Raw genomic sequence first — 20,985 nt, 5'->3', positions numbered from 1 at the left:
ATTATGATCATTTTGTGGCCTGAAAATCCCACTGGACGAAGATGAAATTGCTGACATGACAGCTCTTTAATTCAGTAAGAGGAAAACCGAAAACCTTTCTGTACGAGAGTGATCAGTGAGCTCCCTCTTGTGGTTGAAGCATGTCATTGCCTTGTAATACTATATATTATGGTGCAGTAAATATGGATTCTCTCTTGTATCGGCATCTCAGTCTTGTTTAAGTGCCTAAACGGCTTTCTTAAACGCGTCTGCCTCTTCTTATCGACACCTTCTCTTTTGTGATAATAGGAAATAGGAAATTAAGACAATAAAATGGCTGTTACCTGACCTTATCAGTTTGCTTCTTTCTCAAATGGTTTGTACACCCAGTGCAGTTTATTTAAATTAATAGTAGTAGTAGTCTTATTTTGAAACTAAATAATCCCCAATAGTTTTGCAAAAGGATGGCTGTGGTTCCTGGTTGGTCTTTCCTTCTGAAGTTGAAGTCTGACAGCATGCAAATATATATTACATATATTTATCCAGCATCTATATAGTTTCATGCTCTTTTCTGCCCCCAATAACTTGTTGACTTGCACAAGCATAACACTTAGCCTAGTCTCACCAGCCAGAGAGATTTATCTTTTAAGTACAAATGACCAGCTGTCAAAAGGTTCTCCATCATAGTTTTCTTCTGCTTTACCTCCTCCTCCATCTCGGCAGTACTTCATGGTTAATGCGTATGGATGGAAGAACAAGACCTAGTTTTGAATAAAATGTCTCTGGGGGGGGGGGGGAAGGGCTGTGTGGAAAAGAATAGTGTATTAAATGAGGACATCAATGTCTAGAGATCAAACCACCTCTGGCAGAAAGGAAAGGATGAATTGATTGTGTCATGTGACCACTGCAGGGTTTCGGTTTTGAAAGAGTGTAGGTAGGAAGAGTCAACACATTACATGTATGCAGTTTTCTTTACCAGAAGTTGACTTTATTAAAAAGAGGCATGTCTTTGGGCCTCAGCATCATCAGCAACCTTATCACATCTTGGACGGAAATCTTGAGCCCAAATGGTGTCAGAAAGCCCACCGAGACAGAAACCGGTCTATAATCTTGGTTATAAAACCCGTCTTCATGCCACAATGCTGCTAAACAGTGACTGGTATACTGCGCTGTGTATGTTCCACCGACTGAATGAACCTGTGCTGGTTGAGGTGTCAGCAGTGCAGCGTGACACTGTAGTATGAAAAGGCTGATAAAGTGCTCAGCGACATTCTTTTACCAGAGAGAAAAACGTATTCAACAGTTCTAAAAATGGCTTTAATTGATACAAATATATATTTTCAAGCCATTTTTGTAAAAAATAAAATAATACACAAAGACTGCGTAATGTACTTCCTGCGTAGCACCAATTAGAAACTGAATGGATTTCAAATTGGAACAAAAACACAATCCAGATTTCAAACTAAAGTGAAACAATTCTTTCTTTGTCGCATTAGATGCAGACACTGATCAACCTTGTGTAGTTTTACTTTACTTTGCGAGATCTAGTCGAAGCAGTCCATTATCTCGAAATCTTTTCATAACTTGAAGTAAAACAAGACTAGGTCAAACCTAGTATATGGCTGGACTGTGTGTGGTCAATATGCTTAATTGTGGCAACATTTTTACAGGGATTGTCAGCGGTGGGGTCTATAATGTGAATATACTGTAGATATTAAATGTGCATCTTTAGTAGTGCTGACCGATGAATCGATCGCGATATGAACTTGCGGGATGAACACCGCAAAAGACTGCCTGAAACGCGATAATAATCATACAGCCTCTTTCCTGCTCTGTGTCTGGGCTGAGCGCACGCACGTTCAGATTCTGATAAATGCCAAATTGCCAACCACTTTCAATTTGTCTGCCCCTCTCCCTGGTGTTCTCCTGGAGTTTCAATTCCCCTGAATTTTTACATGAGAAATTAAAACCTGCCCATTCACTATATATTATTTAGAAATAGCCTTGTGTCACTGCTGTCTGGGATTGCCTTTCCTAAATGACATAGGCCTACTTGTTCTACACATTCATTTGTGTCTGAAGAGAGAGAGCGACAGACAACGACAACAACACCCACCCCGTATTGAGGAAGTCAGTCAGCCGATTGTTGGCCAGTCTCGCCGATACGGTTTGAAAGACCAATGGCCAATGGGGTAACGCCAACACTGACATCATCACACTCATTCCGACCAATGGTGAAAATTCACTCAGTGACAGAGGGTTACAGGTCGCCACTCTCATCTCAAGTATTTCTTTCCTGGTAAATTCATTTAGACAGCAGAGGCATGCTTTGTAACAAAATATAGCTCTTGTAATATCTCACTTAAACAACCATGTGAAATACCTGGACTAAAAGAACAGTGATTTTGCAACAGTTTGCCCTCGGTAACCCTTACAATGGGAGATGGTTTTCAACAGATACAAAACTACAACTCTAACAGTGATATTTCAGACTTATCACAACTAAAACACCCTACACAAGCCCAAAATAGAAGATGACAAACCATAACAAGTAGCCTCTAGTTTAACCTTTTGGAAAAAAACAAAAACAATATGGCAATAGAAACTCTCATAAAAGCTTAAATACCCCTTCCCATTTTGAAAATATCCAAAACTTAATTATACCCAAAATATAATTGATTTGCATAGTGATCTGTGTCATTAGAACCTTTTTTTTCTTACAATATGTACATCAAAAAGTATCACTAAAGTAAGGCAAATTAAATATAGCATGATTGATTGTGGTTCTGCTCTGGTCTGGTCTGGAGAACATGTGGAGACAAATTAATGTGAGAAACTAGTGCATTGTAGAATTGCTTCACCCAAAGGCTGTTTAGGAACTGAGAGAACAGAATGTGCATTCAAAAGACTCCTGAGGTACCGTCATGAAACAGAAAAACACCAAAACAACAAGATTTTGTGGAAACACCCCAAAAAAAAGTTTAAAGACAAAAAGTGACCCACCTGTTTGAGCAAAGAAAATAAACATTTAGTCATGTAACAGTTGCATAAGAACAAAGTTTAGATGCGTGATGATGCCGGCCCTGCTGCCGGTCGGCTACAACAGTTCATCTTCAAAATGTCCACGCGGCGCTCCGATATGGTGTGTAATCCTATGGCAAAGAGGCGACAACTCTCCAGAAAGGCCACCTGAGTATTCAACAGAACCACACTGAGACAGCGGACATGTTGCTGTGGTTGGAACTGGTTGTAGAAGACATTCAGAAAGAGGGCCGAGTCCTGAAGTTCTGATAAGGGCTGATGACTGCTTAAAATCATCTCTCTACAGTCTTTGGTTGGTGGACCTGGAGCTCGCTCGTAGGAGCGCTGTCGGCTGGTGCAGGCTTTCAGCAAACAGGACAAAGTTTGGGCCTCCTCCTTGGCTGCCAACTGAATTTTACTAGAAAGATTAAAATTTAAAAGCACGAGAAATTGATTATCTTTGCTTGGGAAAATAAATAAGCTACGATAAGCTATTTTAAAAAATAGCTGTATAAATCACTGGATCTGAGAGGTTTTTTCATCAAGTAGTGCCTGAAAAAAAGGACAAAAACAATTGAAAACCATCATTAAAAGAGTCTTTTTAAAGTCTTTCAGAGTTAAACTGGACTCTTATTGGGACACGTTCAATCTTCCATAGGAATGTATGATAAGATGGAGTGCTCTTGTGCAATGGCAGCCAGTTCTTTGAGGAACTCCGTGAAGAGGACGGCAGCGAAGACTTCTGTCTGATCCAGAGAGATGGCTCTGGGTTTTGGTGGCGGCGAACTCTTAAACATCCTTCCCGCCTCGCCGTGCGTGGATCGTCTGCTGCCGCTGTCGTCTGACAACATGAGGATTTCATTTGTAACGGTGAGAAAATGAAAACAAATCATGTGCTGCATACGCCCAGATACACTCTACGCCATGCATGAGATGGAATTTAAGATGGTTTTGTAGACATAATATATTCCTGTAAATTATTTCTCCATTTATGAATCATTACCAACCAGATAGGATCTTAAGCTTGAGCTGATTTTCTAAAAACATTAACCACATACAAGAAAGGAGAGTATGCCTGTTAACCAACTGAAAAATTCCCTTTAAAATTTCCCATCATAGAAAAATCTGGCTCTTATCTTTCCGCAAACACACTTCCGACAAGGTTTGTGTACAACTCTAAAACCACGGGGAGCCCAGTCCAAAAACCCTCAGACACTCCAGGGTTTAGCTCAAACTGTTGCTCAACAGCAAAGACACACGGCTTAACTAAATCAAGCTGAAGCACAACCGATAATGGATGCAGATGTTTTGAACTTGACCCATTTTTGACAGCACGCAAGTGAGATTTAGGAACTCCACAACCGTGCAGGGTTTCAGATTGCCACCAAAAAAAGCTCTCAAAATAAAAATTCAAAAACAATGCAATAACACTCATCCTGAGCCATCTGTCGTACTGAAAAATATATTATAAAGTTGATAGCTAGAGTCTGTGAAATATCAAGCCACCGCCAGTAGCAGGTTAAATTAGCCTAGCTTAGCATAAAGACAGGAAATGGGGAAGCTAGTCGACTCTGACCAAAAGGTAAAAAAAAAAAAAAAAATAAGCTGCATACCATCACCTCTAAAGCTCACTAATTAACACATATCTTGTTGACCGTAAAAAAAAAAAAAAAAAAAAGACAGTTCTTTTTTGTGCCATTGAATAAGCTTCATATTCACCGTACAGACAAGAAAGGTATCAATCTTCTCATCTCACGCTCAGTAAGAATGCAAATAAGCCCATTTCCATAGCATATAAATGTCAAACTATTCTTTTAAATGTCAGCACGCGTACTGGAATAAAACCCACTTGAATTTGAAACTGAATAAGAATGTTTTGAATAATTCATTTTTCATGCATAACTCCTACAGTTATAGATCTATGCACAAATACACATTCCAACCATAGCTGGCATAGAAACAAAAATCATACTGTAGATGTGGGTGCATTGTCACCTGCTGCCACGAATGAAGTCTCCCTGGCCAGCAGCCAGTGTTGGGCGGCAGTGATCAGCTCTGGGAAGTCTTTTCTGGTGGCAGCCTGCTCTTCTATCTGGTTCTTCACGATGGCCAGTACCTGAAGGGAAACAGAAAAGAAACCGAGGATTACCGTACATTCACATCTGCAGTATTTACTCAAATTAAAACTACATAGCCTGATTACATTAATCAAGGATCCCTTCAGTTTTACATAAACACATGGAAAACAGTTTTTACTTTATCTTTCTCAGGAGAAGCTACACACCTGTGCTCAAATAATTCATTGTGCATCTGCATCTTTCAACATCTTGCAGTGACGCAACAAAACCCAAAGTGTTCTTCCTGTCATCGACTTGAGGATACAGAAGCCTCAGGAGACGGAAAGTAGATCACTACAGGCTGCACACGCACACGACATATTTGCGTTACCTGGTAAAGAGAGCGAACAGTCGGCTGAAAGACCAGGTTAGTGTTGAGGAGGAAGGAGCGCAGGAGAGGCTGCGGGTAGGTCGCCAACTGGGCCAGGATGCCCGTCAACAACAAGTTGACATGAAGCGAGTTAGACGGCATGTTCTCCAGACGAGACAACAGCACACTGACAAACGGGCCTGCAGGGAGACGAATCATAAACGATCTTTTAACTGTGCTGACTGCATGCACGTTTTGGTAAATAGTGAGGCGGCTGTAGAGCAAAGATTTCCCTTTACTTACCAGTAAAAGGTGCTGAATGGCTTCTACCTGCACTTCCACTGACAAACTTGGCCCCAAATGGGGATTGCAGTTTCTCTGGCTCTGGTGTCTCAGCAGAGAAGGAGGTAAAATCCATCTCATCCTCCTCCTCCTCCTCCTCTGCAGGTGTGACAGGCGTCTTCAACTCTGCATTAGGTTTGACCTGTTTTTTACCTGCTTCAGTGTCCAAAGTAAGAATGAGCTCCTCATACTGAGCCAAAAGGTCATCACCCGACTCAGCAGCTGTGGGGATTTGGAGATGGGAATTAAAATCTAAAATCTTTGTGTCCAAGCTGTCTTTATCAGCCATCGCAGAGGATGGGAGTGTTAGACTGAGTCCGTTCTGCAGGGGAACTTCTGCGGAGCCCGGTCGGGTTTCTTCCGATTCAGAGCCGTTGGATTTGAGCCTGCCGCGTTCCACGTCTCTGGTGTCTTTCTTGGCAACAAGATTGTACACCATGACGTCGTCTTGGAACTCATTTTCCTCAATATATGAGCCTTTCACCAACATGATGGCTGTTTTCCTCATCTCCTGGATGTGCTTTGGGAGCTCGGCAGGAGGCTGCTGTGCAGATTCGCTCTCCACGGGAGCCTCGTCGGTCTGCACCGGGCACGCATCGTAGCTGTCGTCCCACTCCAGCTCCATCTGGGCGATGGAGGGCGGCTCTGTATTCGCCGGTGGGCAGGGTCGAGGGCGCGGCGCTAGTGGCTGTGGAAGTCTCTTGAAAGCCATCTGAGTAAGTCCACTTTTTAGCGCCGGCTCCTCGAGGACGCCGGGCTGGTATTTCTCAGGAGGGGGGTCCTCGCCGTCGTACCGGGCTGACCAAACCTGGCAGGCCCTTATGCAGCTGCTGATGCTCAGACGGGCATCGTAGAGGTAATGAAGATAACTGACATCCAGGTAGATTTCAGAGCCGATGGTGCAGGAGTTACCTGAGCCATCATCCTCTTCTAAGAAGCTCTCATTTTCCCTCGGGGAAACAGATAGGAAATGTTGATGAAAGCTGTCGTGCAGCGCCTCAGAACAGCACTCACACAGAGCAGAAGTAATGAGTTTGTCATGTAGCTACAGGGGGTAAAGTGATGAAATACAGCGAAACAGCAGGAAATCTTCCTATCTGATAAAATACTCATAATCATCCCATGTTCATGTCCCAGATAAATACAGATCAACGCCTTGCTGTACTCAAAACCATGTTTGCACAGATTTGGAAAATGCAATGTTAATAAATGATACTCTTCATTATCGCTTTTTTGGTTTTAGCACTCCGACTGCTGCAGTGAATGCCTTTTAATTTCCCCTCCATTTGTTATGAGTGCACACCACTATTACTGAGGTTATAACATGCACTCACTCAAATGGGGTTATGAATAGTAAAATCTGCTGGATGAATTCTCCTTGAAGTGGATTTGAAAGCAGCAAAAAAAAAAAAAAACATCCATAAAAGCTAATTATAAATTTGACTGAAAAGCAGTCATTAATTGTGGCTCATCTACAGCATATACAGTCCTTGAAAAATGAAAAGTATTCTATGGTCTCAAAGAGCTTTATTAAAACCTTCCGAGCTTTTCTCTCAGTCTCATGCACGAGGACACCTCAGAAGTGAGGATGCCTTCTGAAACTGGGCCTAAAAAAGGACTGAAGGGTATTTATCCAACTCATTACGTCTCACTGCTTCCCTATGCATTTCAGCTTTGATAATAATTAGCTGTCTCTATATAGTCCATTTACTCCTTAAAAGGATATTTCTAGTTTATTATGTTTTGGCCATCATTCTCATCCTTTTTACCTCCAAATATAAAGTGGCTTAGATAATCTATCAAAACTGTTGGCTTGTTTACAACCTGTATGATCCTATGTTATGATCTTGTCTCTTCATTATAGCAATGTCTGCCTGTCCTCAGATCTGAGCAATGACTTTGGTTACAATGTTATCATAACCCATTGAAATGATGAAAACTATGATCCTAGCTGCAATAAACCAGACAGAATTTGGTCCTGTCCTACCTACCTGTGGTGCTGGTGTTGTTGGGCGTCTCTGCGCCCTTGGAAAAGAGGATGGAGTCCAGCTGTCGGAGGGGCGGGGGGCTGTGATCAGGAGAGCAGCACGACGGTGTTAGCGCCAGGATCTTGGCTGTTGACACAGAGTAGCAGTCCCTCTCCCCCACAACACGCCTCTGACTCAACATCATGTGATTACAGGGGATCAGGTACCTGGGGAGGCAGATAGCAACGGATCCTATTAGGAAAACCAACGGGTGGTCGTAGGAGGGAGTATGGGGGTCTGCATGGTGGGAGGTAAAAAGTAAAAGCTCATCATGCCTTAAACCAATTAGATGTGCCATGCTTTATAACTGGAGAATAGTCTGTGTGTGTGTGCCACTCACCTCAATATGAGCTGTAGCATCACATCTTCACAGTATAAGCCTATGAGAGTGCGGAAAAGTGCCAGTGACACAGTGCCCAGCTGAAGAGTTGAATAGAAAAACACAATTAAACACATTACAACAACGGAGGACTTTTATACTACTGCTGTAACATCGGTCGATTAGCCTAGAAAGAAACATTAACTATCCTGACAATTTATTAATTTAGTCTTTTTTAAAGCAAAATGAACTGGTCCCAGCTTCTCAAATGTAAAAAAACAAAATTGCTGCATTTTTCTATATTATGTATTTGTAAAGTGAATATATTTGGGGTTTTGGACTGTTGGACTGAGCGGTCACCTCAGGCTCTGGGAAGTGGTGATGGACATTAGTTTTCACTAGACATTTTAAAGACTAAACAACTTTACTTCAAAAAATATATGGCACTAGCATGAGTGTAAAATGAAAGCCAGGAGATTTTATCCTTAGTAAAAGTTACTTTTGCTTCAATTATCCTAAAAAAGAAAAAAAAAAAAATAAGGTTGAGGGTTGGATGTTTGTTGTATAAAAAAAAGAATTATATTCTGTGTAGGTTCGAAGAGCATGACTACATAAGAAGTGTTAAGTTATTAAACATCAAAAGGTAAAAGCAAACAGCAAAATAGCTGAAATGTGGAATATTTGCATTTGAGTCAATGCTTAATTTGGCTCAAGGTGAAAAATGTCTTGTTTCTTATTTTTCACTGAGTTGCAGGTGTGCCAGGTGTTAGCAAACACTGGCGGGAACTCATCGAGCCATTTACACAGTCAAACAGCAATGTAAAGAACACAGTACTTAGTCATCTCAATGGTTTGAAAAAGATGTTCCAACACATAGGACTGTTTTAAAGTGCTCATATCAGTTGCTTTGACAACAGGGATATGTCGCTGCATCTGAGCATCACCATGGCAACAATCTCCCAGCTTTGGTGCTGACATTTAAAGTTTCACCAGGGGTCCAATGTGCTTCTGGGGTAACTTTCAGGAGTTATTAAACATGAGTCATGCATGTGTGTGTTTAAGACACACTTGTTGGCAGTTTGCTTGGTTGGTCCTGTACCTGGAAAGGAGTGTTAATGCGGCTGACTAGAGTATCTAAAATGTGGACGCTGTCATGTCGGTGGAGGAGGATGAAGGAGAGGAAAGTCTGCAGCAGGGCCGGCTCAGACACCGTCCTCAGGAAGAGGTCAAGGTATGCTGTGGTGGTCATCACCTCTTCTAGGGTCAGCTTCACAGAGGAAGGAAGGAATCATTAGTCAGCAGTTAATTGGGTGTTTTTGTGTGAGCAACAAATAAAAACATGCCAGAGAAGAATCTGTTGAAAATGTCTACAGTACAGAATATAGCAATATGTTATGAGGATATTCTTATATAAATGTATTACAGTATTAAATTTGTATACTATTGTATGCATACTACTTATTCTTCATCTCTGGACAGAGCTAATGGAACAGTATTAGGCTTTATTGCCCTAGAGTTAGATGAGAAGCACTCTCATATCTGTATGGTAAACAGAAGGCTACAGCCAGAAGCTAGTTAGCTTAGCACAAATACAAAACAAACAGGGAGAAACAGCTAGCCTGGCTTTGTGCAAAGAAAGAAACTGGCACCTCTGAAATATACACCAATATACAGTTATATTGATGCTCTAATGAACGCAACTAGGCCGTTAGCATGTTTGTTTGACATGGCTGGAATAATTTGGTGAAATTATTTATGTCTCATCCAGACACACAATGTATGTTGAAGTGCTTTGCATGATTTTCCCACCTTCTGTAATTTACTAAAACACCATCCAATAGGTTTAGTTACTTAGGAGCATGACTTTGTACTTCCAATTTAAACGTCCAAATGAGGCATTACATGGAGGTGAAGAGTAGTAGGAAGAAGAGTACCGACCTTGTGTAGAGCTGGTGCTAGGACAGGCACGAGGAATCCGTTGTAGATGTAGCTAACTAGCTGGTCTCTGATATCAGGGTGGGCCACCTGGGAACAGGCACAGGTTAGTCAAGACTGTAGTCAAGCAGAAGGTTGCAACCATTTAGCACATGTGTGAATTCATTTTTTCATGTGGCAGAGCCTTGTGTGCGTGCAGCCTCGTCACACGTTTTCACCTGAATGACAGCGTTACAGAACTCGAGCGAGTTGAGGAACTGGACGAGGGACGGCATCTGGAGCCAGTCCTCTTTGTGCAGGCAGTGCCACTCCTCGTTGGGAACCTCCAGCTTGGTGGGCAGCGATGAGTACAGGCCGCTCAGCCCTGTGGCCAGAACCTGAGGGGACATAGAGTGAGAGATGTCAACATTGAATAAGACCTCACAGTATTCTAGTTTTTGGATTATTACTGACTATTGGTTAATTTAACCGCAGGCCAACGTTTTCACTCATCCTGTAAAATGTGTGAACATCTCCTAAATAGATTGGTGCAAAATGTAGTACACATTCATGGTTCCCACATGATTTATTCTAATGATTTTTGTGATCCTCTGACTTTTCCTCTAGTGCCACCGGTTTTGAGAGAAATATCTTGAAAACTATAAGGTTTATTGCCATGGAATAACAATAGGGATCCCCACAGGATTATGTCGGTGATGAATTTTCTTTTCATCATCAAAATCATAAGTTCCTGCTAAACTAATGACATTCGCTCAGCTGTACTTTGGGTTTAGTGCTAATTAGCTAATTTTAGCATGCTAACACACTAACACACTAACCTAACATGGTGAACATAGTAAACATTACAACTGCCATTGTGAGCATGTTAGCCTGCTGGCATAAGCATTTAGCTCAAAGCACAGCAGAGCTTCTAGCTAGCATGGCTTAGTTTTGTTAACATTTTCCAGTTTATAAATTTACCAGTAACTACAGAGCTTTTGTCTATACAGGAAGATGGATGTTAAGAGTTTGTCAAAGCAGTTAAGTTTGTTTTTAGAGTGCTTAAGAAGAAAAATGTTTTACCTGTACTGTAGGAAATCAATCACCTAGCTGCTAGACACCTGGGTGCTGCTCACCCAGCATATACAGTCTAATGAAAATTAATCTCACATATTGATTACAGAGAGAATATTACGGGCTTCATTAAACATTAATGAGGCAGCGTATGACATAAATGATATATCTTTGGCCGTCAGTTTTACTTTCAGCTTGACGTAACAAATGTATAACCCTTTTTTTTTTTTTTTTTTACGGCTCAATACCATGCACAAATACTTTTGTAAATCATTAATTTGTTTCCATTTTGATAATGTAATGCAGATGTAAGCACAGCACTGCAGCAGCCGACATGTCATCCTGTCCGTTCCGCCTCCTCGGACATTAAGACAGCGTACATACATTTGGATTTATACCTCCTACAGGTCGGCTCTATAAATATTTGAATAGCAAAGAGTTATTGCCTATAACTTTCCTGGAATAGCATGATATGGTAATAAGGTTACTAATTAATGCATTAATGTCAGCAGGCTTTCCACAGAACACACGGACAGTAATATGATTTCTGTCATAGTCTAATTTCACTGTGAGATGAGTGCATAATTAGTGTTGCATTGATGTACAGTATACGTCCTCTATAGGATTATCCGTGTAGCCTGCCAGTGGAACCAATTAAATTCAGACTCCAGTTGTTAAACTGGCATTAGATCAAAAGCCATTTCTCATTGCGATGTCTGCAGCTGTGGTTCAATGGCATTATTTACATGGGATTATCTTGCAACCATGCCATGATCTTATGAATGCCTGACATTAATAACATTCAATGGGACGGTTTAACCTTGCTTCAGGTGACTTTATGAATTCATCTGCATATTTTTTGCCTGATTATGATGCCCGGGGTCACTGAAATGTATTGGATTTTAGAGTGGCTGTCAGATAATAAATAAGAGTGAACAATTCCTCATAAAGAAAAGTTGAGTTAGTTAGGAAGTTAAAAAAAACTGAGGGACTGAGTCTGGGGAGATTCACAGATACTAAAAACCACCAAGTGATTGAGAGCAAGAGAAAAAGAGAAGGAAAGGTAATTCGTCACTTGGGACAGACCGGACAGAAGTAGGTATTCTCCGCGATGTGTTTGGCCACTCGCTTGTTCTCAGCAGACAACGACATAATGAGCAGCAGTGCATCTCTGGCTTGCTGTCCCACTGTGCCCTCCCTGTGAATGAAGGGGATGAGCAGGGAGAAGATGAGGAAGTTGGTGGCTCCCTGATCCTCGCTGGTGTGGAAAAACAGCTCCAGAATTGAAGGGTCCTTTGCCAGAACGCAGCACAGCTGGTTGAGCAGCAGCACCAGCTCGCCTTCGACCTGTGGCGCCACGGTGCCCGAGCAGGACGACAGCAGCATCATGAGCGGCCGCAGGATGGGCTTGTGATGCAGCAGGGGCTGGTGCGCCTGGCCCACCAGCATCTCGTACATCTTTAGCTGCTCCAGCTTCATGTCGTCCGTGAACTCCCTGCGGAGGCTCCACACAAAGAGGCGCTCCATCACGTTCTCCATCACTACAAACTCCAGGATAGGGCCCATGGCGCCGGCCTGACCGCTCTCCTCCTCTATCAGCAGGAACAGCATGTGCTCCACATAGTTCTGCACCGCGCTCGCCTCGTCTCCGGGGATGGGGCCGAAACGAGGGCCGCCGCTAGAGCCAGCGCTGAGGTTGATCATACTCCGGGAGGGCAGCGTGGAGCTGCTGCGCAGGGGGTCATGCTTTTCTAGGATCTTCACCACCTACAATAAGAGGCAAGTGGAATATTACTTACTAAACACATTAGAACCATATATCATTTGATTTTAATGCAAGAACAGCTTTGCAGCAAACTTAATTCAAATAAAAAGAGATAAAGCCAAAGCTTGTAGAAAGCTTAAAAAATAAAGCGTTACGAGATAAGGATGTTTATGGTGGAAGGTTTTAAATAAAAGGGCAGAATATTTGTACCAATCACCTAATAAAGCCTTTTACACTTTTATACAGCAAAGGATAAAGGCTTTTCATTCTACGGATACACCTTCCCCCAGAATTAACAAATTGTTCCCATCTCTTTGTGTGAAGATGTACAAATCAATAAATTCAGTCAATGATGATGACGCTGTTGGGAATGACACATTTACCAGGTGTATACATGGGTAAATACTTTTTGTTGTGGTGGTCAACTCTTGAATTGGACACGTGCTAGAAGACTCTAGACGCTAGACACTTAAACACATTAGACAAGTCTTTTTTTACAGTCTACATGACTGCATATGAACACACCAAATGATCAGCCTGCACTTTAAACTGCATTTCCTTTTGAAAAGAAGAAACAACAAAAACAGAATTATGTTTAGTAGGGGACGCATCTTCATTAGTGGGCCATCCAAATGAATTCTGTACATGAGAAACACTGCTACACACTGTTGACTGATGGCCACCACAAAGTGGAGATTGACAGAAACTTTAACAAAATACAAGGAAGAAGCAAATTGATAGCTGGGATTTAAAAAGTGCAAAAAGCACAGAATCAGTTTCCATTTATGTCGACTGCAAGGATCTCAAGCATTACCACTCACATAACGTATATGTGCTATAATGTGGGGACTTGACCTATGGTACAAGCCAGTGTTTCCTTCAATAGCAGTTTTTATCTTATTTGTATAGATGGCGCTTGTACACCATGTTAGATTAAAAGGGATATGTTGCAGGTAAAATCATTTCCTTCTTCCGGATAGGTTCATTATCAACAATAATGGGGTGTAAACAGAGCAGCAGCACAGTACAAATAAACTCAGTTTGGGTAGGACAGAGTGAACCAGCCCTTTGTGTATCCAGTCCCTCCCTTGTGTGTTGGCTGCGTAGAAACCAGAGTACCAATAATGGAGCCAGTGTCCCCAGCCTGCCACTGCTGCCATGACAATAACTGGCTGTGCACAAGAGAGCTGGGCATGGCTGATGGAAACCAGAGAACAGAGTTTGTAATCCCTGTCTGAGCCCGATGGGGCCTGGCCCAGTGGCCTCAGGGATCAGTTCAGGCTCTCCGGCCATTACTGTAGTGACAGGAAGGGGGCAGGTTTGAGAATCAGGGCTTTTACTTACTGGACAAATGGAGGAGTCAGATTAATACAACATTTTTGGTTCCATGGGTCAGAATAACATTTCTGGTTCAGGTATCGGACCTTCAAAATAAAAGTTGTTTGTTTGAACAATTTGTTTCATATTTAATCATCACAGGTCACAACTCGTGAGTGGGGATGAAATGAAAGGCACCATTTGCCCCCTCCTCATTACCACCAGTGTGGTGCCCTTGAGCAAGGCCCTTACTGCTCCAGTGGAGCTTCTCAGACTGGTACTGGAGAGTTTTAAGGTGTGTGTAAGTCTGTGAAATTCTTTAGTATGAACAGTGCTCTCAGTGAAACTTTTTTAAATAAAAAAAAGGTTTAAAAAAAATAAATAAAATTGTTCAGATTCAATCTTTAAAGTACAATGATATATAGAACATTTAAAAACTAAAAAACACAAGAAGCGTACCTTTCTACTACTTTTACATATAACAATGCCAATTTTGCTGATGGAGGTGACTTTTCTTTAAGCTGCTGGTGCTTTAACATTAGTCAGGTCATATAGTACAGGCCTAGTTGAGTGTTTCTTATGCATTATTAATACAAGATGACATATGCGGTGTCACATTCAGGCAATGCTCTGTACTGCCTGAAGTGTCATTAACATTCCAATAAGAATCCCAAATGGATTGATGGGATTAAACCATTAAAAAAAAAAAAGATATAGAGATATATATATAGATAGATAGATAGATAGATAGATAAGATAGATAGATAGATAGATAGATAGATAGATAGATAGATAGATATTAAAAAATGACACTTAAGATCTGTGCTTTTATTTCAGTTGACAAATGCCCAGAATGTAACTGGCGGAGAGCAAATTCACCTAAGGGATGGCAGCAGGGACAAAGTTAATTTAACTGAAACTGTGAAGTCTAAAGATTTGTTGATGAACGCTGCACACATCACTAAACAGAGACACATTCATAAAAGTGACAGATTTATTAGGAGTCATGTGGCATTAACCATGAATGGAATGAGTCAGAAACTCTGGAGTATGGGCAGTTTGCTCCTTGTCATTATAGCTCTTCACTGTCTATAGTTAAACATTGTTGGCAGCCACAGCAACAGACTGATCACTTTGCATGTTACAACAAACACAATGAGCTCTGTGAGGCCTGGAGAGCGGCAGATAAGACAAAGCCAATGAACATTAACCTAATCTTCCAATAAGACAGGCAGAGCTTCTTAAGAGGGACAAGGCCAACATTACTTACAAGATGTTACTTGGATTTCAAAGTTTTCCGAACTGAAACCAAAGTCAAGAGCACTCTTATCGGGCTACAGATTAGCTTAGCATGGAAATAAGACTCTGCAGGAGTGAAACTATGCTGCCAGTTTGCCTAAAGCAAAACAAGCTTTAATCTGGGACAGGGCGTTCTAATTTTTTTCTGTTCACAGTCAGATTGGGACTAATGAAGGAGTATATGAATCTGTGAAGAAGAAAAAAAAATTACAGACCCCAGACACGACTTTATGCATGAGTCAAAAAAAACTACAATGGTGAGCCTACCATCACCTTCAGTGCCAAGTCTGTCACTGATCTGGACTGTTCTGTTCTGTCAAGCCTGATAAACCTGGTGATCTACTGTAACAGGTGTGTATTCAAAACAATAAGCTCATTTACAAAAGTACTTCCACATGAATCTGAACTCACCAACTACAGTAACCGATACATTCAACATAATGCATGTCACTGGAGTAAGACATCTATTCCGCTGACACTCTGTTTGAAATAATGTATTGTGTCCAATACAGTAGTTTCACTCTATAAAAAAAGGGGTGTCACCATTCTCCAAATCCACAATTCAATATGACTTTTAATTCTAAGGTTTCGATTCAATTTTCAAATTAAACATATTCTTGTCAGCATTGACGGCAATGCCACAATAAGAGCCAATACATGGCAGAAGGGTACTTTACAACAACAGTTTGAGTTTCTCAAAATTAACAAAGTGCAATTGAATGCACCATTAGTTTAACGAGGTGCACATGAACGCACCATGAAGTCCCATTGGAGCCCACATACTTTACCTTCACTGTTTGTTTACAAAACTCACTCATGGGAAAAGCAAAATGTTGCCACACCGGTGACTTCAGGGAAAGAGGAGGATTTTCCAGTTTTCCATTATCTCCAACCGGCAGTGACCATAGTGTCTGGAAAAGAGCAGCTACAGTCTACTGGTAAGCTAACGTTACCCTGTGTCTTTAGCTGCATGCCACCAGCCGGTAAGCTACGCTATGTCTGTTGTTTTTCTCTTCAGACGTGCGCAAGTAGGCGGGGGTGGTGAGAGAAAACAATACTGGGGGAATCACTGATCCTGCTTTTTGATGGTCGCAATTGAAAGCTAATTTCAAATCGATTTCAAATCGAAATCGTGACTCCCCCCATCAATTACTGTGTTAAAACTTCTTTAAAAAAATAAATAAATAATAATAGATAAAAAAAAAAATTTAAAAAAAGGAGGTGTACCTACTGGACACTCTCCTACTTCAATAAAAAGTTCATTCTCAGTGTCCATGTACTGGAGGTTTCAAGTTTCTACATCACACTTTTGGGAGTTGTCCAATATGCAAGTTGTGATATTACAAAATCATGCTCGTATGTGCACGTGTTAAACTTTCCTCCTTCAGCTGATGAATGTGAAAACAGCCTTCTGGTGTACAAACTCTGCACACATTCTACTTCTACTTCACTGCCAGTAGAAACTGACTGCAGTGCTGTGCCAGCAACACTCAACTGCAGTGCAAGTACAGCCAGTGGAATATTTGCAGTGGGAAGCTGACTGTCTATGACTTTTGGCTCTTTGCAGCAGCATGTGTTCCTGTTCACCCCTGTGGGTCCTGGCAGCCTGCAAAACCTACTCCTCCCACTCTGAGATGAACAAGTTATACAGAATGACACTGGCCAGATACTGAGGGGTTAGACAAGTGTGTTGGTAGCTAAGTGTCAGCTGCTTTAATGTCTGCATTAGAGGTTGTCGGTGAGGGGTCTGAGTCCCTACATTAAGCTAAATTCCAAATGTTTTATTACATTTGTAACCAGATCAGCTTGTAGGGATTAGTTGTGTTATTTGGTCAGAAGTTGTGTGGTTTAATGCAGATGTGTATGAGAGTGGTAGTGACCTTCTCATCTAACTCGGGCAAAAAAAAAGAGTAAATAAGTGTATTTCCGGTAATGTCCTTTAAAGGTGCGGGACTCTTGATTTAGTGCTGGCGTTTACCTGAGCCCAGTGGTTCTTGAACACAATCATGCAGGTCTCTGGATCCACCCCTTTCAAGACCAGAGACTGCCCATCTTGGTTTCCATTGGCAACCATGGAGGCTATCATGGTGACCGGATCATACGTGGGTTAAACCCATGTCATAGGCAGGAGAAGGAGGACATTCCTGACTGCTTACTGGGTGCAACCATAACCGCAGAATGACGCGTAATCACAGAGGACCTGAGGATGCAGAAAAAAAAAAAAAAAAACACAAGCAGACATCATTATACACGGAAACACAAAAAGTTGCTTCATAAAATAGCAGCACAGATGCACTGAAAGGACTGCATTTCTCTCCCTCTGCATGGCTAGACAGCAGCTATGACAGGCATGCAGGAAAGAGAACAGTAACAGGCAAAGTCAGATAAGAGACACATCTTGCTCAGCTTTGGCTCAGAGAGTTGCCTGCCGCACTCTGGACTTTAGACAGAGCTGTCAAATTGCTTTTGGACTACCTCAGATGCCCAAAATGGTTTGCTGCAGGCCCCCTGACATCACTCTCATTACAGAAAGATTTTTTGACATCAGAAGACGAACAGACAACTGGGTGTGAAAAACTCTGGCTAAATGTGGGGAGTTAGGGGGAAAAGGAACCATATTTAGGCAAGTGAGGTCTGCATTGCTAACATTGCTTGTTTGTTATATATATTTATATTATTTTAGTTGAAAATAGCCTGAGGGCAGCTTTGCAGATCAGTTCCAACACTCACATTGGCACCGTGGAACTTTGGAAGATGCCCACATTTTCCCCCAGAAAGGAACTTTGTCGTTTCCTTTGTAGAAGACGTTGCTGGAAAGATTGATTCTACTAAAACAACACAGACGTTTTCTTTGACAACGCTGGGAACTCGAGGTTCAAACAGGATAATGTTTGAAAAAAAACCATCAAGGTTATATTCAGTTCTCTGCTATGCTGTATAATTGTTTAAATGCACACGGCCGCACTTCAAAAGTAGGGATGTTAGGATGTGCCTTATCTGCCCGCGTTTCCTCTGCTTGCAGACCCTGAATGTTTGCGACGACTATCATTAGAATTTGAAATGATGTCACATGTATATGAAAATCAAAATCATTTTCAAGGGATCTTACACATAATCTCTGCAACAAGATGAAGAGTCTACAGCCATGCTAACAGCTCTGTGAGGCTGTACTTTAGCACAGTGGTGTTTCACGCTAATGTCAGCATGCTAACATGTTCACAATGACACTGTCAACATCCTGATGTTTAGCAGTTATAATGTTTACCCTGTTCACCAGCTTATGTTAGCCTACAGTTTCTAATTACCACTAAACCCAAAGTACAGCTAAGGCTGATGGGGATGTTTTACAGATAGATGCATTACAGATCTAGATAAACAGAATCGGAATAAAAATTAATATATAAAACATATATAAAAAAATAAAAATAACAAATAAAATTTTGATTTCTGGTGTCACAAGAGGGAAAGTCAGGGGATCACCAAAATAAGTAGCTTTATCCTAAGGGGACCGTGAATGTCTGTACAACATTTTGGGCCGATCCACTGAGTAGATGTTGAGATGTAGATATTTCCCTGACATGACAAATGTTATCTGCTGGTGGTGGTAGAGGAAAAGTCAGGGGATCACCAAAGTCAGTAGGATTAGTCCTTCTGATACTATGAATGGCCTTACAAAATTTCATCTAAATCCATCCAATAGATTTTTCATTCTGGACCAAAATGCTAGACCAACCAACTGACCAACGTCCCTGGAGTCATGCCGCTAGCGTGGCTAAAGAGCACATGACATGGTTTAAGTCTGTCGGTCTCGGAGCATTCACGCAACGTCAGGACAAAGTTAAACACTCACACAGCACAATACAGGATCATATGGCCTATATCTCCACTGGAGATCAACTGTAAAACACACAGCAGCTGCATGCCACAACACCAAATTAGAGCCTCTAGCTCCTGCCCCTAAATATGCCTCTCAACCAATCACAGCTCACCCCCTTCTTTTGAATCCACTTTGCCCCAGTACAACAGAAACATCTCCACCAAGCACCGAGCTTAGGCATAACAAGGCACACACAGTCAAACTTTCACCATCTGCTTTCAGTTAGAGGAGAGCTGCCGGCTGGTTGGATTCTTGAGAAGGAATGTAAAAGCAGCATGGCGTGTGTGTGTCAGACTGTGTGCGCGTGGGTTGTGTGTGTGGTTTCTTACCTTTGCCGAAACATTTTCACCAGGGACGGGTCACTAAGCAGATGTCATTCTTGTCCTGTTGTCACACAAAAAGAAGAGAGATGAAGATATGTCAAAGAGAGGAGCAGGAAGTGAGTGTCCGTGTGAGAGGCCAGGCATGGTGGGAAGTGACTGGACATGAGTAAGCTTCTCCGAACGCCACTTGGACGGAGATGGAGAGGGAGGAGGTTACAGGGAGGGAGGGAGGAAGAGGAGAGAGGGAGGGAGTGAAAAAGGAAAAACATGGTGAGAGTAAGTCTACAGAAAAAGGAGGAGGTACAAGAAAAATGACACCAACAGTGTAAAAGTGTAAAAGTAAAAGTACAGAATAAACCAACCGTGTGTCAGCGCATAACATTTCTGTAGGAATGTAACATCATCACATCCTCATGATCCCTTAATTATTGGAGAATAACACTATTGTCCCTTCCAATTAGCGTTGTGATGTAATTGGCATCCTTCTCTACTGCGAGAGGCCCGTTCCCCACCCACATTACAACTGCCCTCTCCAGCATTTACACTGAGCCATCGTGGGAATCATGTCATATGATGCAGCAGCCTCAAAACCTTTTCTTTTTTTTTTTTTTAGATTATGAGTTTCTTGGAAAACATGCAATCTTTCATTAAAGCTTGAGGTCATATAAACAGAGAGTGAGACAGATGGAGGTGTGTGTGTGTGTGTGTGTGTGTGTGTGTGTGTGTGTGTGTGTGTGTGTGTGTGTGTGTGTGTGTGTGTGTGTGTGTGTGTGTGTGTGTGTGTGTGTGTGTGTGTGTGTGTGTGTGTGTGTGTGTGTGTGTGTGTGTAAGTCATCCAACACTCATATTGTTTTGCAGGCTGGTTGTGTGTGTCTCGATGGACTCATACATGCAGTTGCCCCTAGCAGCGCAGTGTAGAAACCGGAGCGACCTGTATTTTTTTTACATATACATGCAAGAGCTGTTTGTTAGAGTTATTGATGCCGACAAATTATTTATTGTCTAAAACTTTTTGTACGGAGACCCTGAAGGTTTTGTTTTGCTTTTGTTGTTTTTCAGTGGTACAACAGACTGCAAGATTAGCTTAATGTAAGCAGCGATTAGCTCCTCTCAGACAACAATACACTGGCAACAACTGCCTTCCTCCTCTCAGATCGGCTTCATTTGGTACAGAACATTTTGTGCTCAAACTAGGAGCCAGATAGGTCAAGACTTGGATTTACCAACTCAATACACCACAACTGAGACGGAGCACCAGCATCTTATAATACTCCAAACAATCCAATGAGGGGTCTGAAATA

At 41.8% G+C, this 20,985-nt stretch overlaps 1 protein-coding gene across 1 annotated transcript in view; it reads right to left on the bottom strand.

Moving 5' to 3' along the window:
- Positions 1-940: 940 nt before the first annotated feature.
- fhip1aa (FHF complex subunit HOOK interacting protein 1Aa) overlaps positions 941-20,985 on the bottom strand; it is a 29,797-nt gene continuing 9,752 nt past the window's right edge. Inside the window, exons 2-13 of the mRNA XM_039814898.1 lie at positions 19,691-19,745; positions 17,463-17,684; positions 12,190-12,870; positions 10,269-10,427; positions 10,054-10,140; positions 9,215-9,382; positions 8,137-8,216; positions 7,757-7,963; positions 5,731-6,719; positions 5,449-5,627; positions 4,996-5,116; positions 941-3,841 (exon numbers count right to left, since the gene is read on the bottom strand). Coding sequence (XP_039670832.1) covers positions 3,645-3,841; positions 4,996-5,116; positions 5,449-5,627; positions 5,731-6,719; positions 7,757-7,963; positions 8,137-8,216; positions 9,215-9,382; positions 10,054-10,140; positions 10,269-10,427; positions 12,190-12,870; positions 17,463-17,570 — 2,976 coding nt within the window. The 5' untranslated portion in view covers positions 17,571-17,684; positions 19,691-19,745 and the 3' untranslated portion in view covers positions 941-3,644. The remainder of the gene's footprint in view (positions 3,842-4,995; positions 5,117-5,448; positions 5,628-5,730; positions 6,720-7,756; positions 7,964-8,136; positions 8,217-9,214; positions 9,383-10,053; positions 10,141-10,268; positions 10,428-12,189; positions 12,871-17,462; positions 17,685-19,690; positions 19,746-20,985) is intronic.

Source organism: Perca fluviatilis, chromosome 1, assembly GCF_010015445.1.
Source record: "Perca fluviatilis chromosome 1, GENO_Pfluv_1.0, whole genome shotgun sequence".
Classification (NCBI taxonomy): Eukaryota; Metazoa; Chordata; class Actinopteri; order Perciformes; family Percidae; genus Perca; species Perca fluviatilis.
The sequence above is the reverse complement of the archived record's forward strand: the minus strand, read 5'-3'. Positions and strand labels throughout refer to the sequence as shown.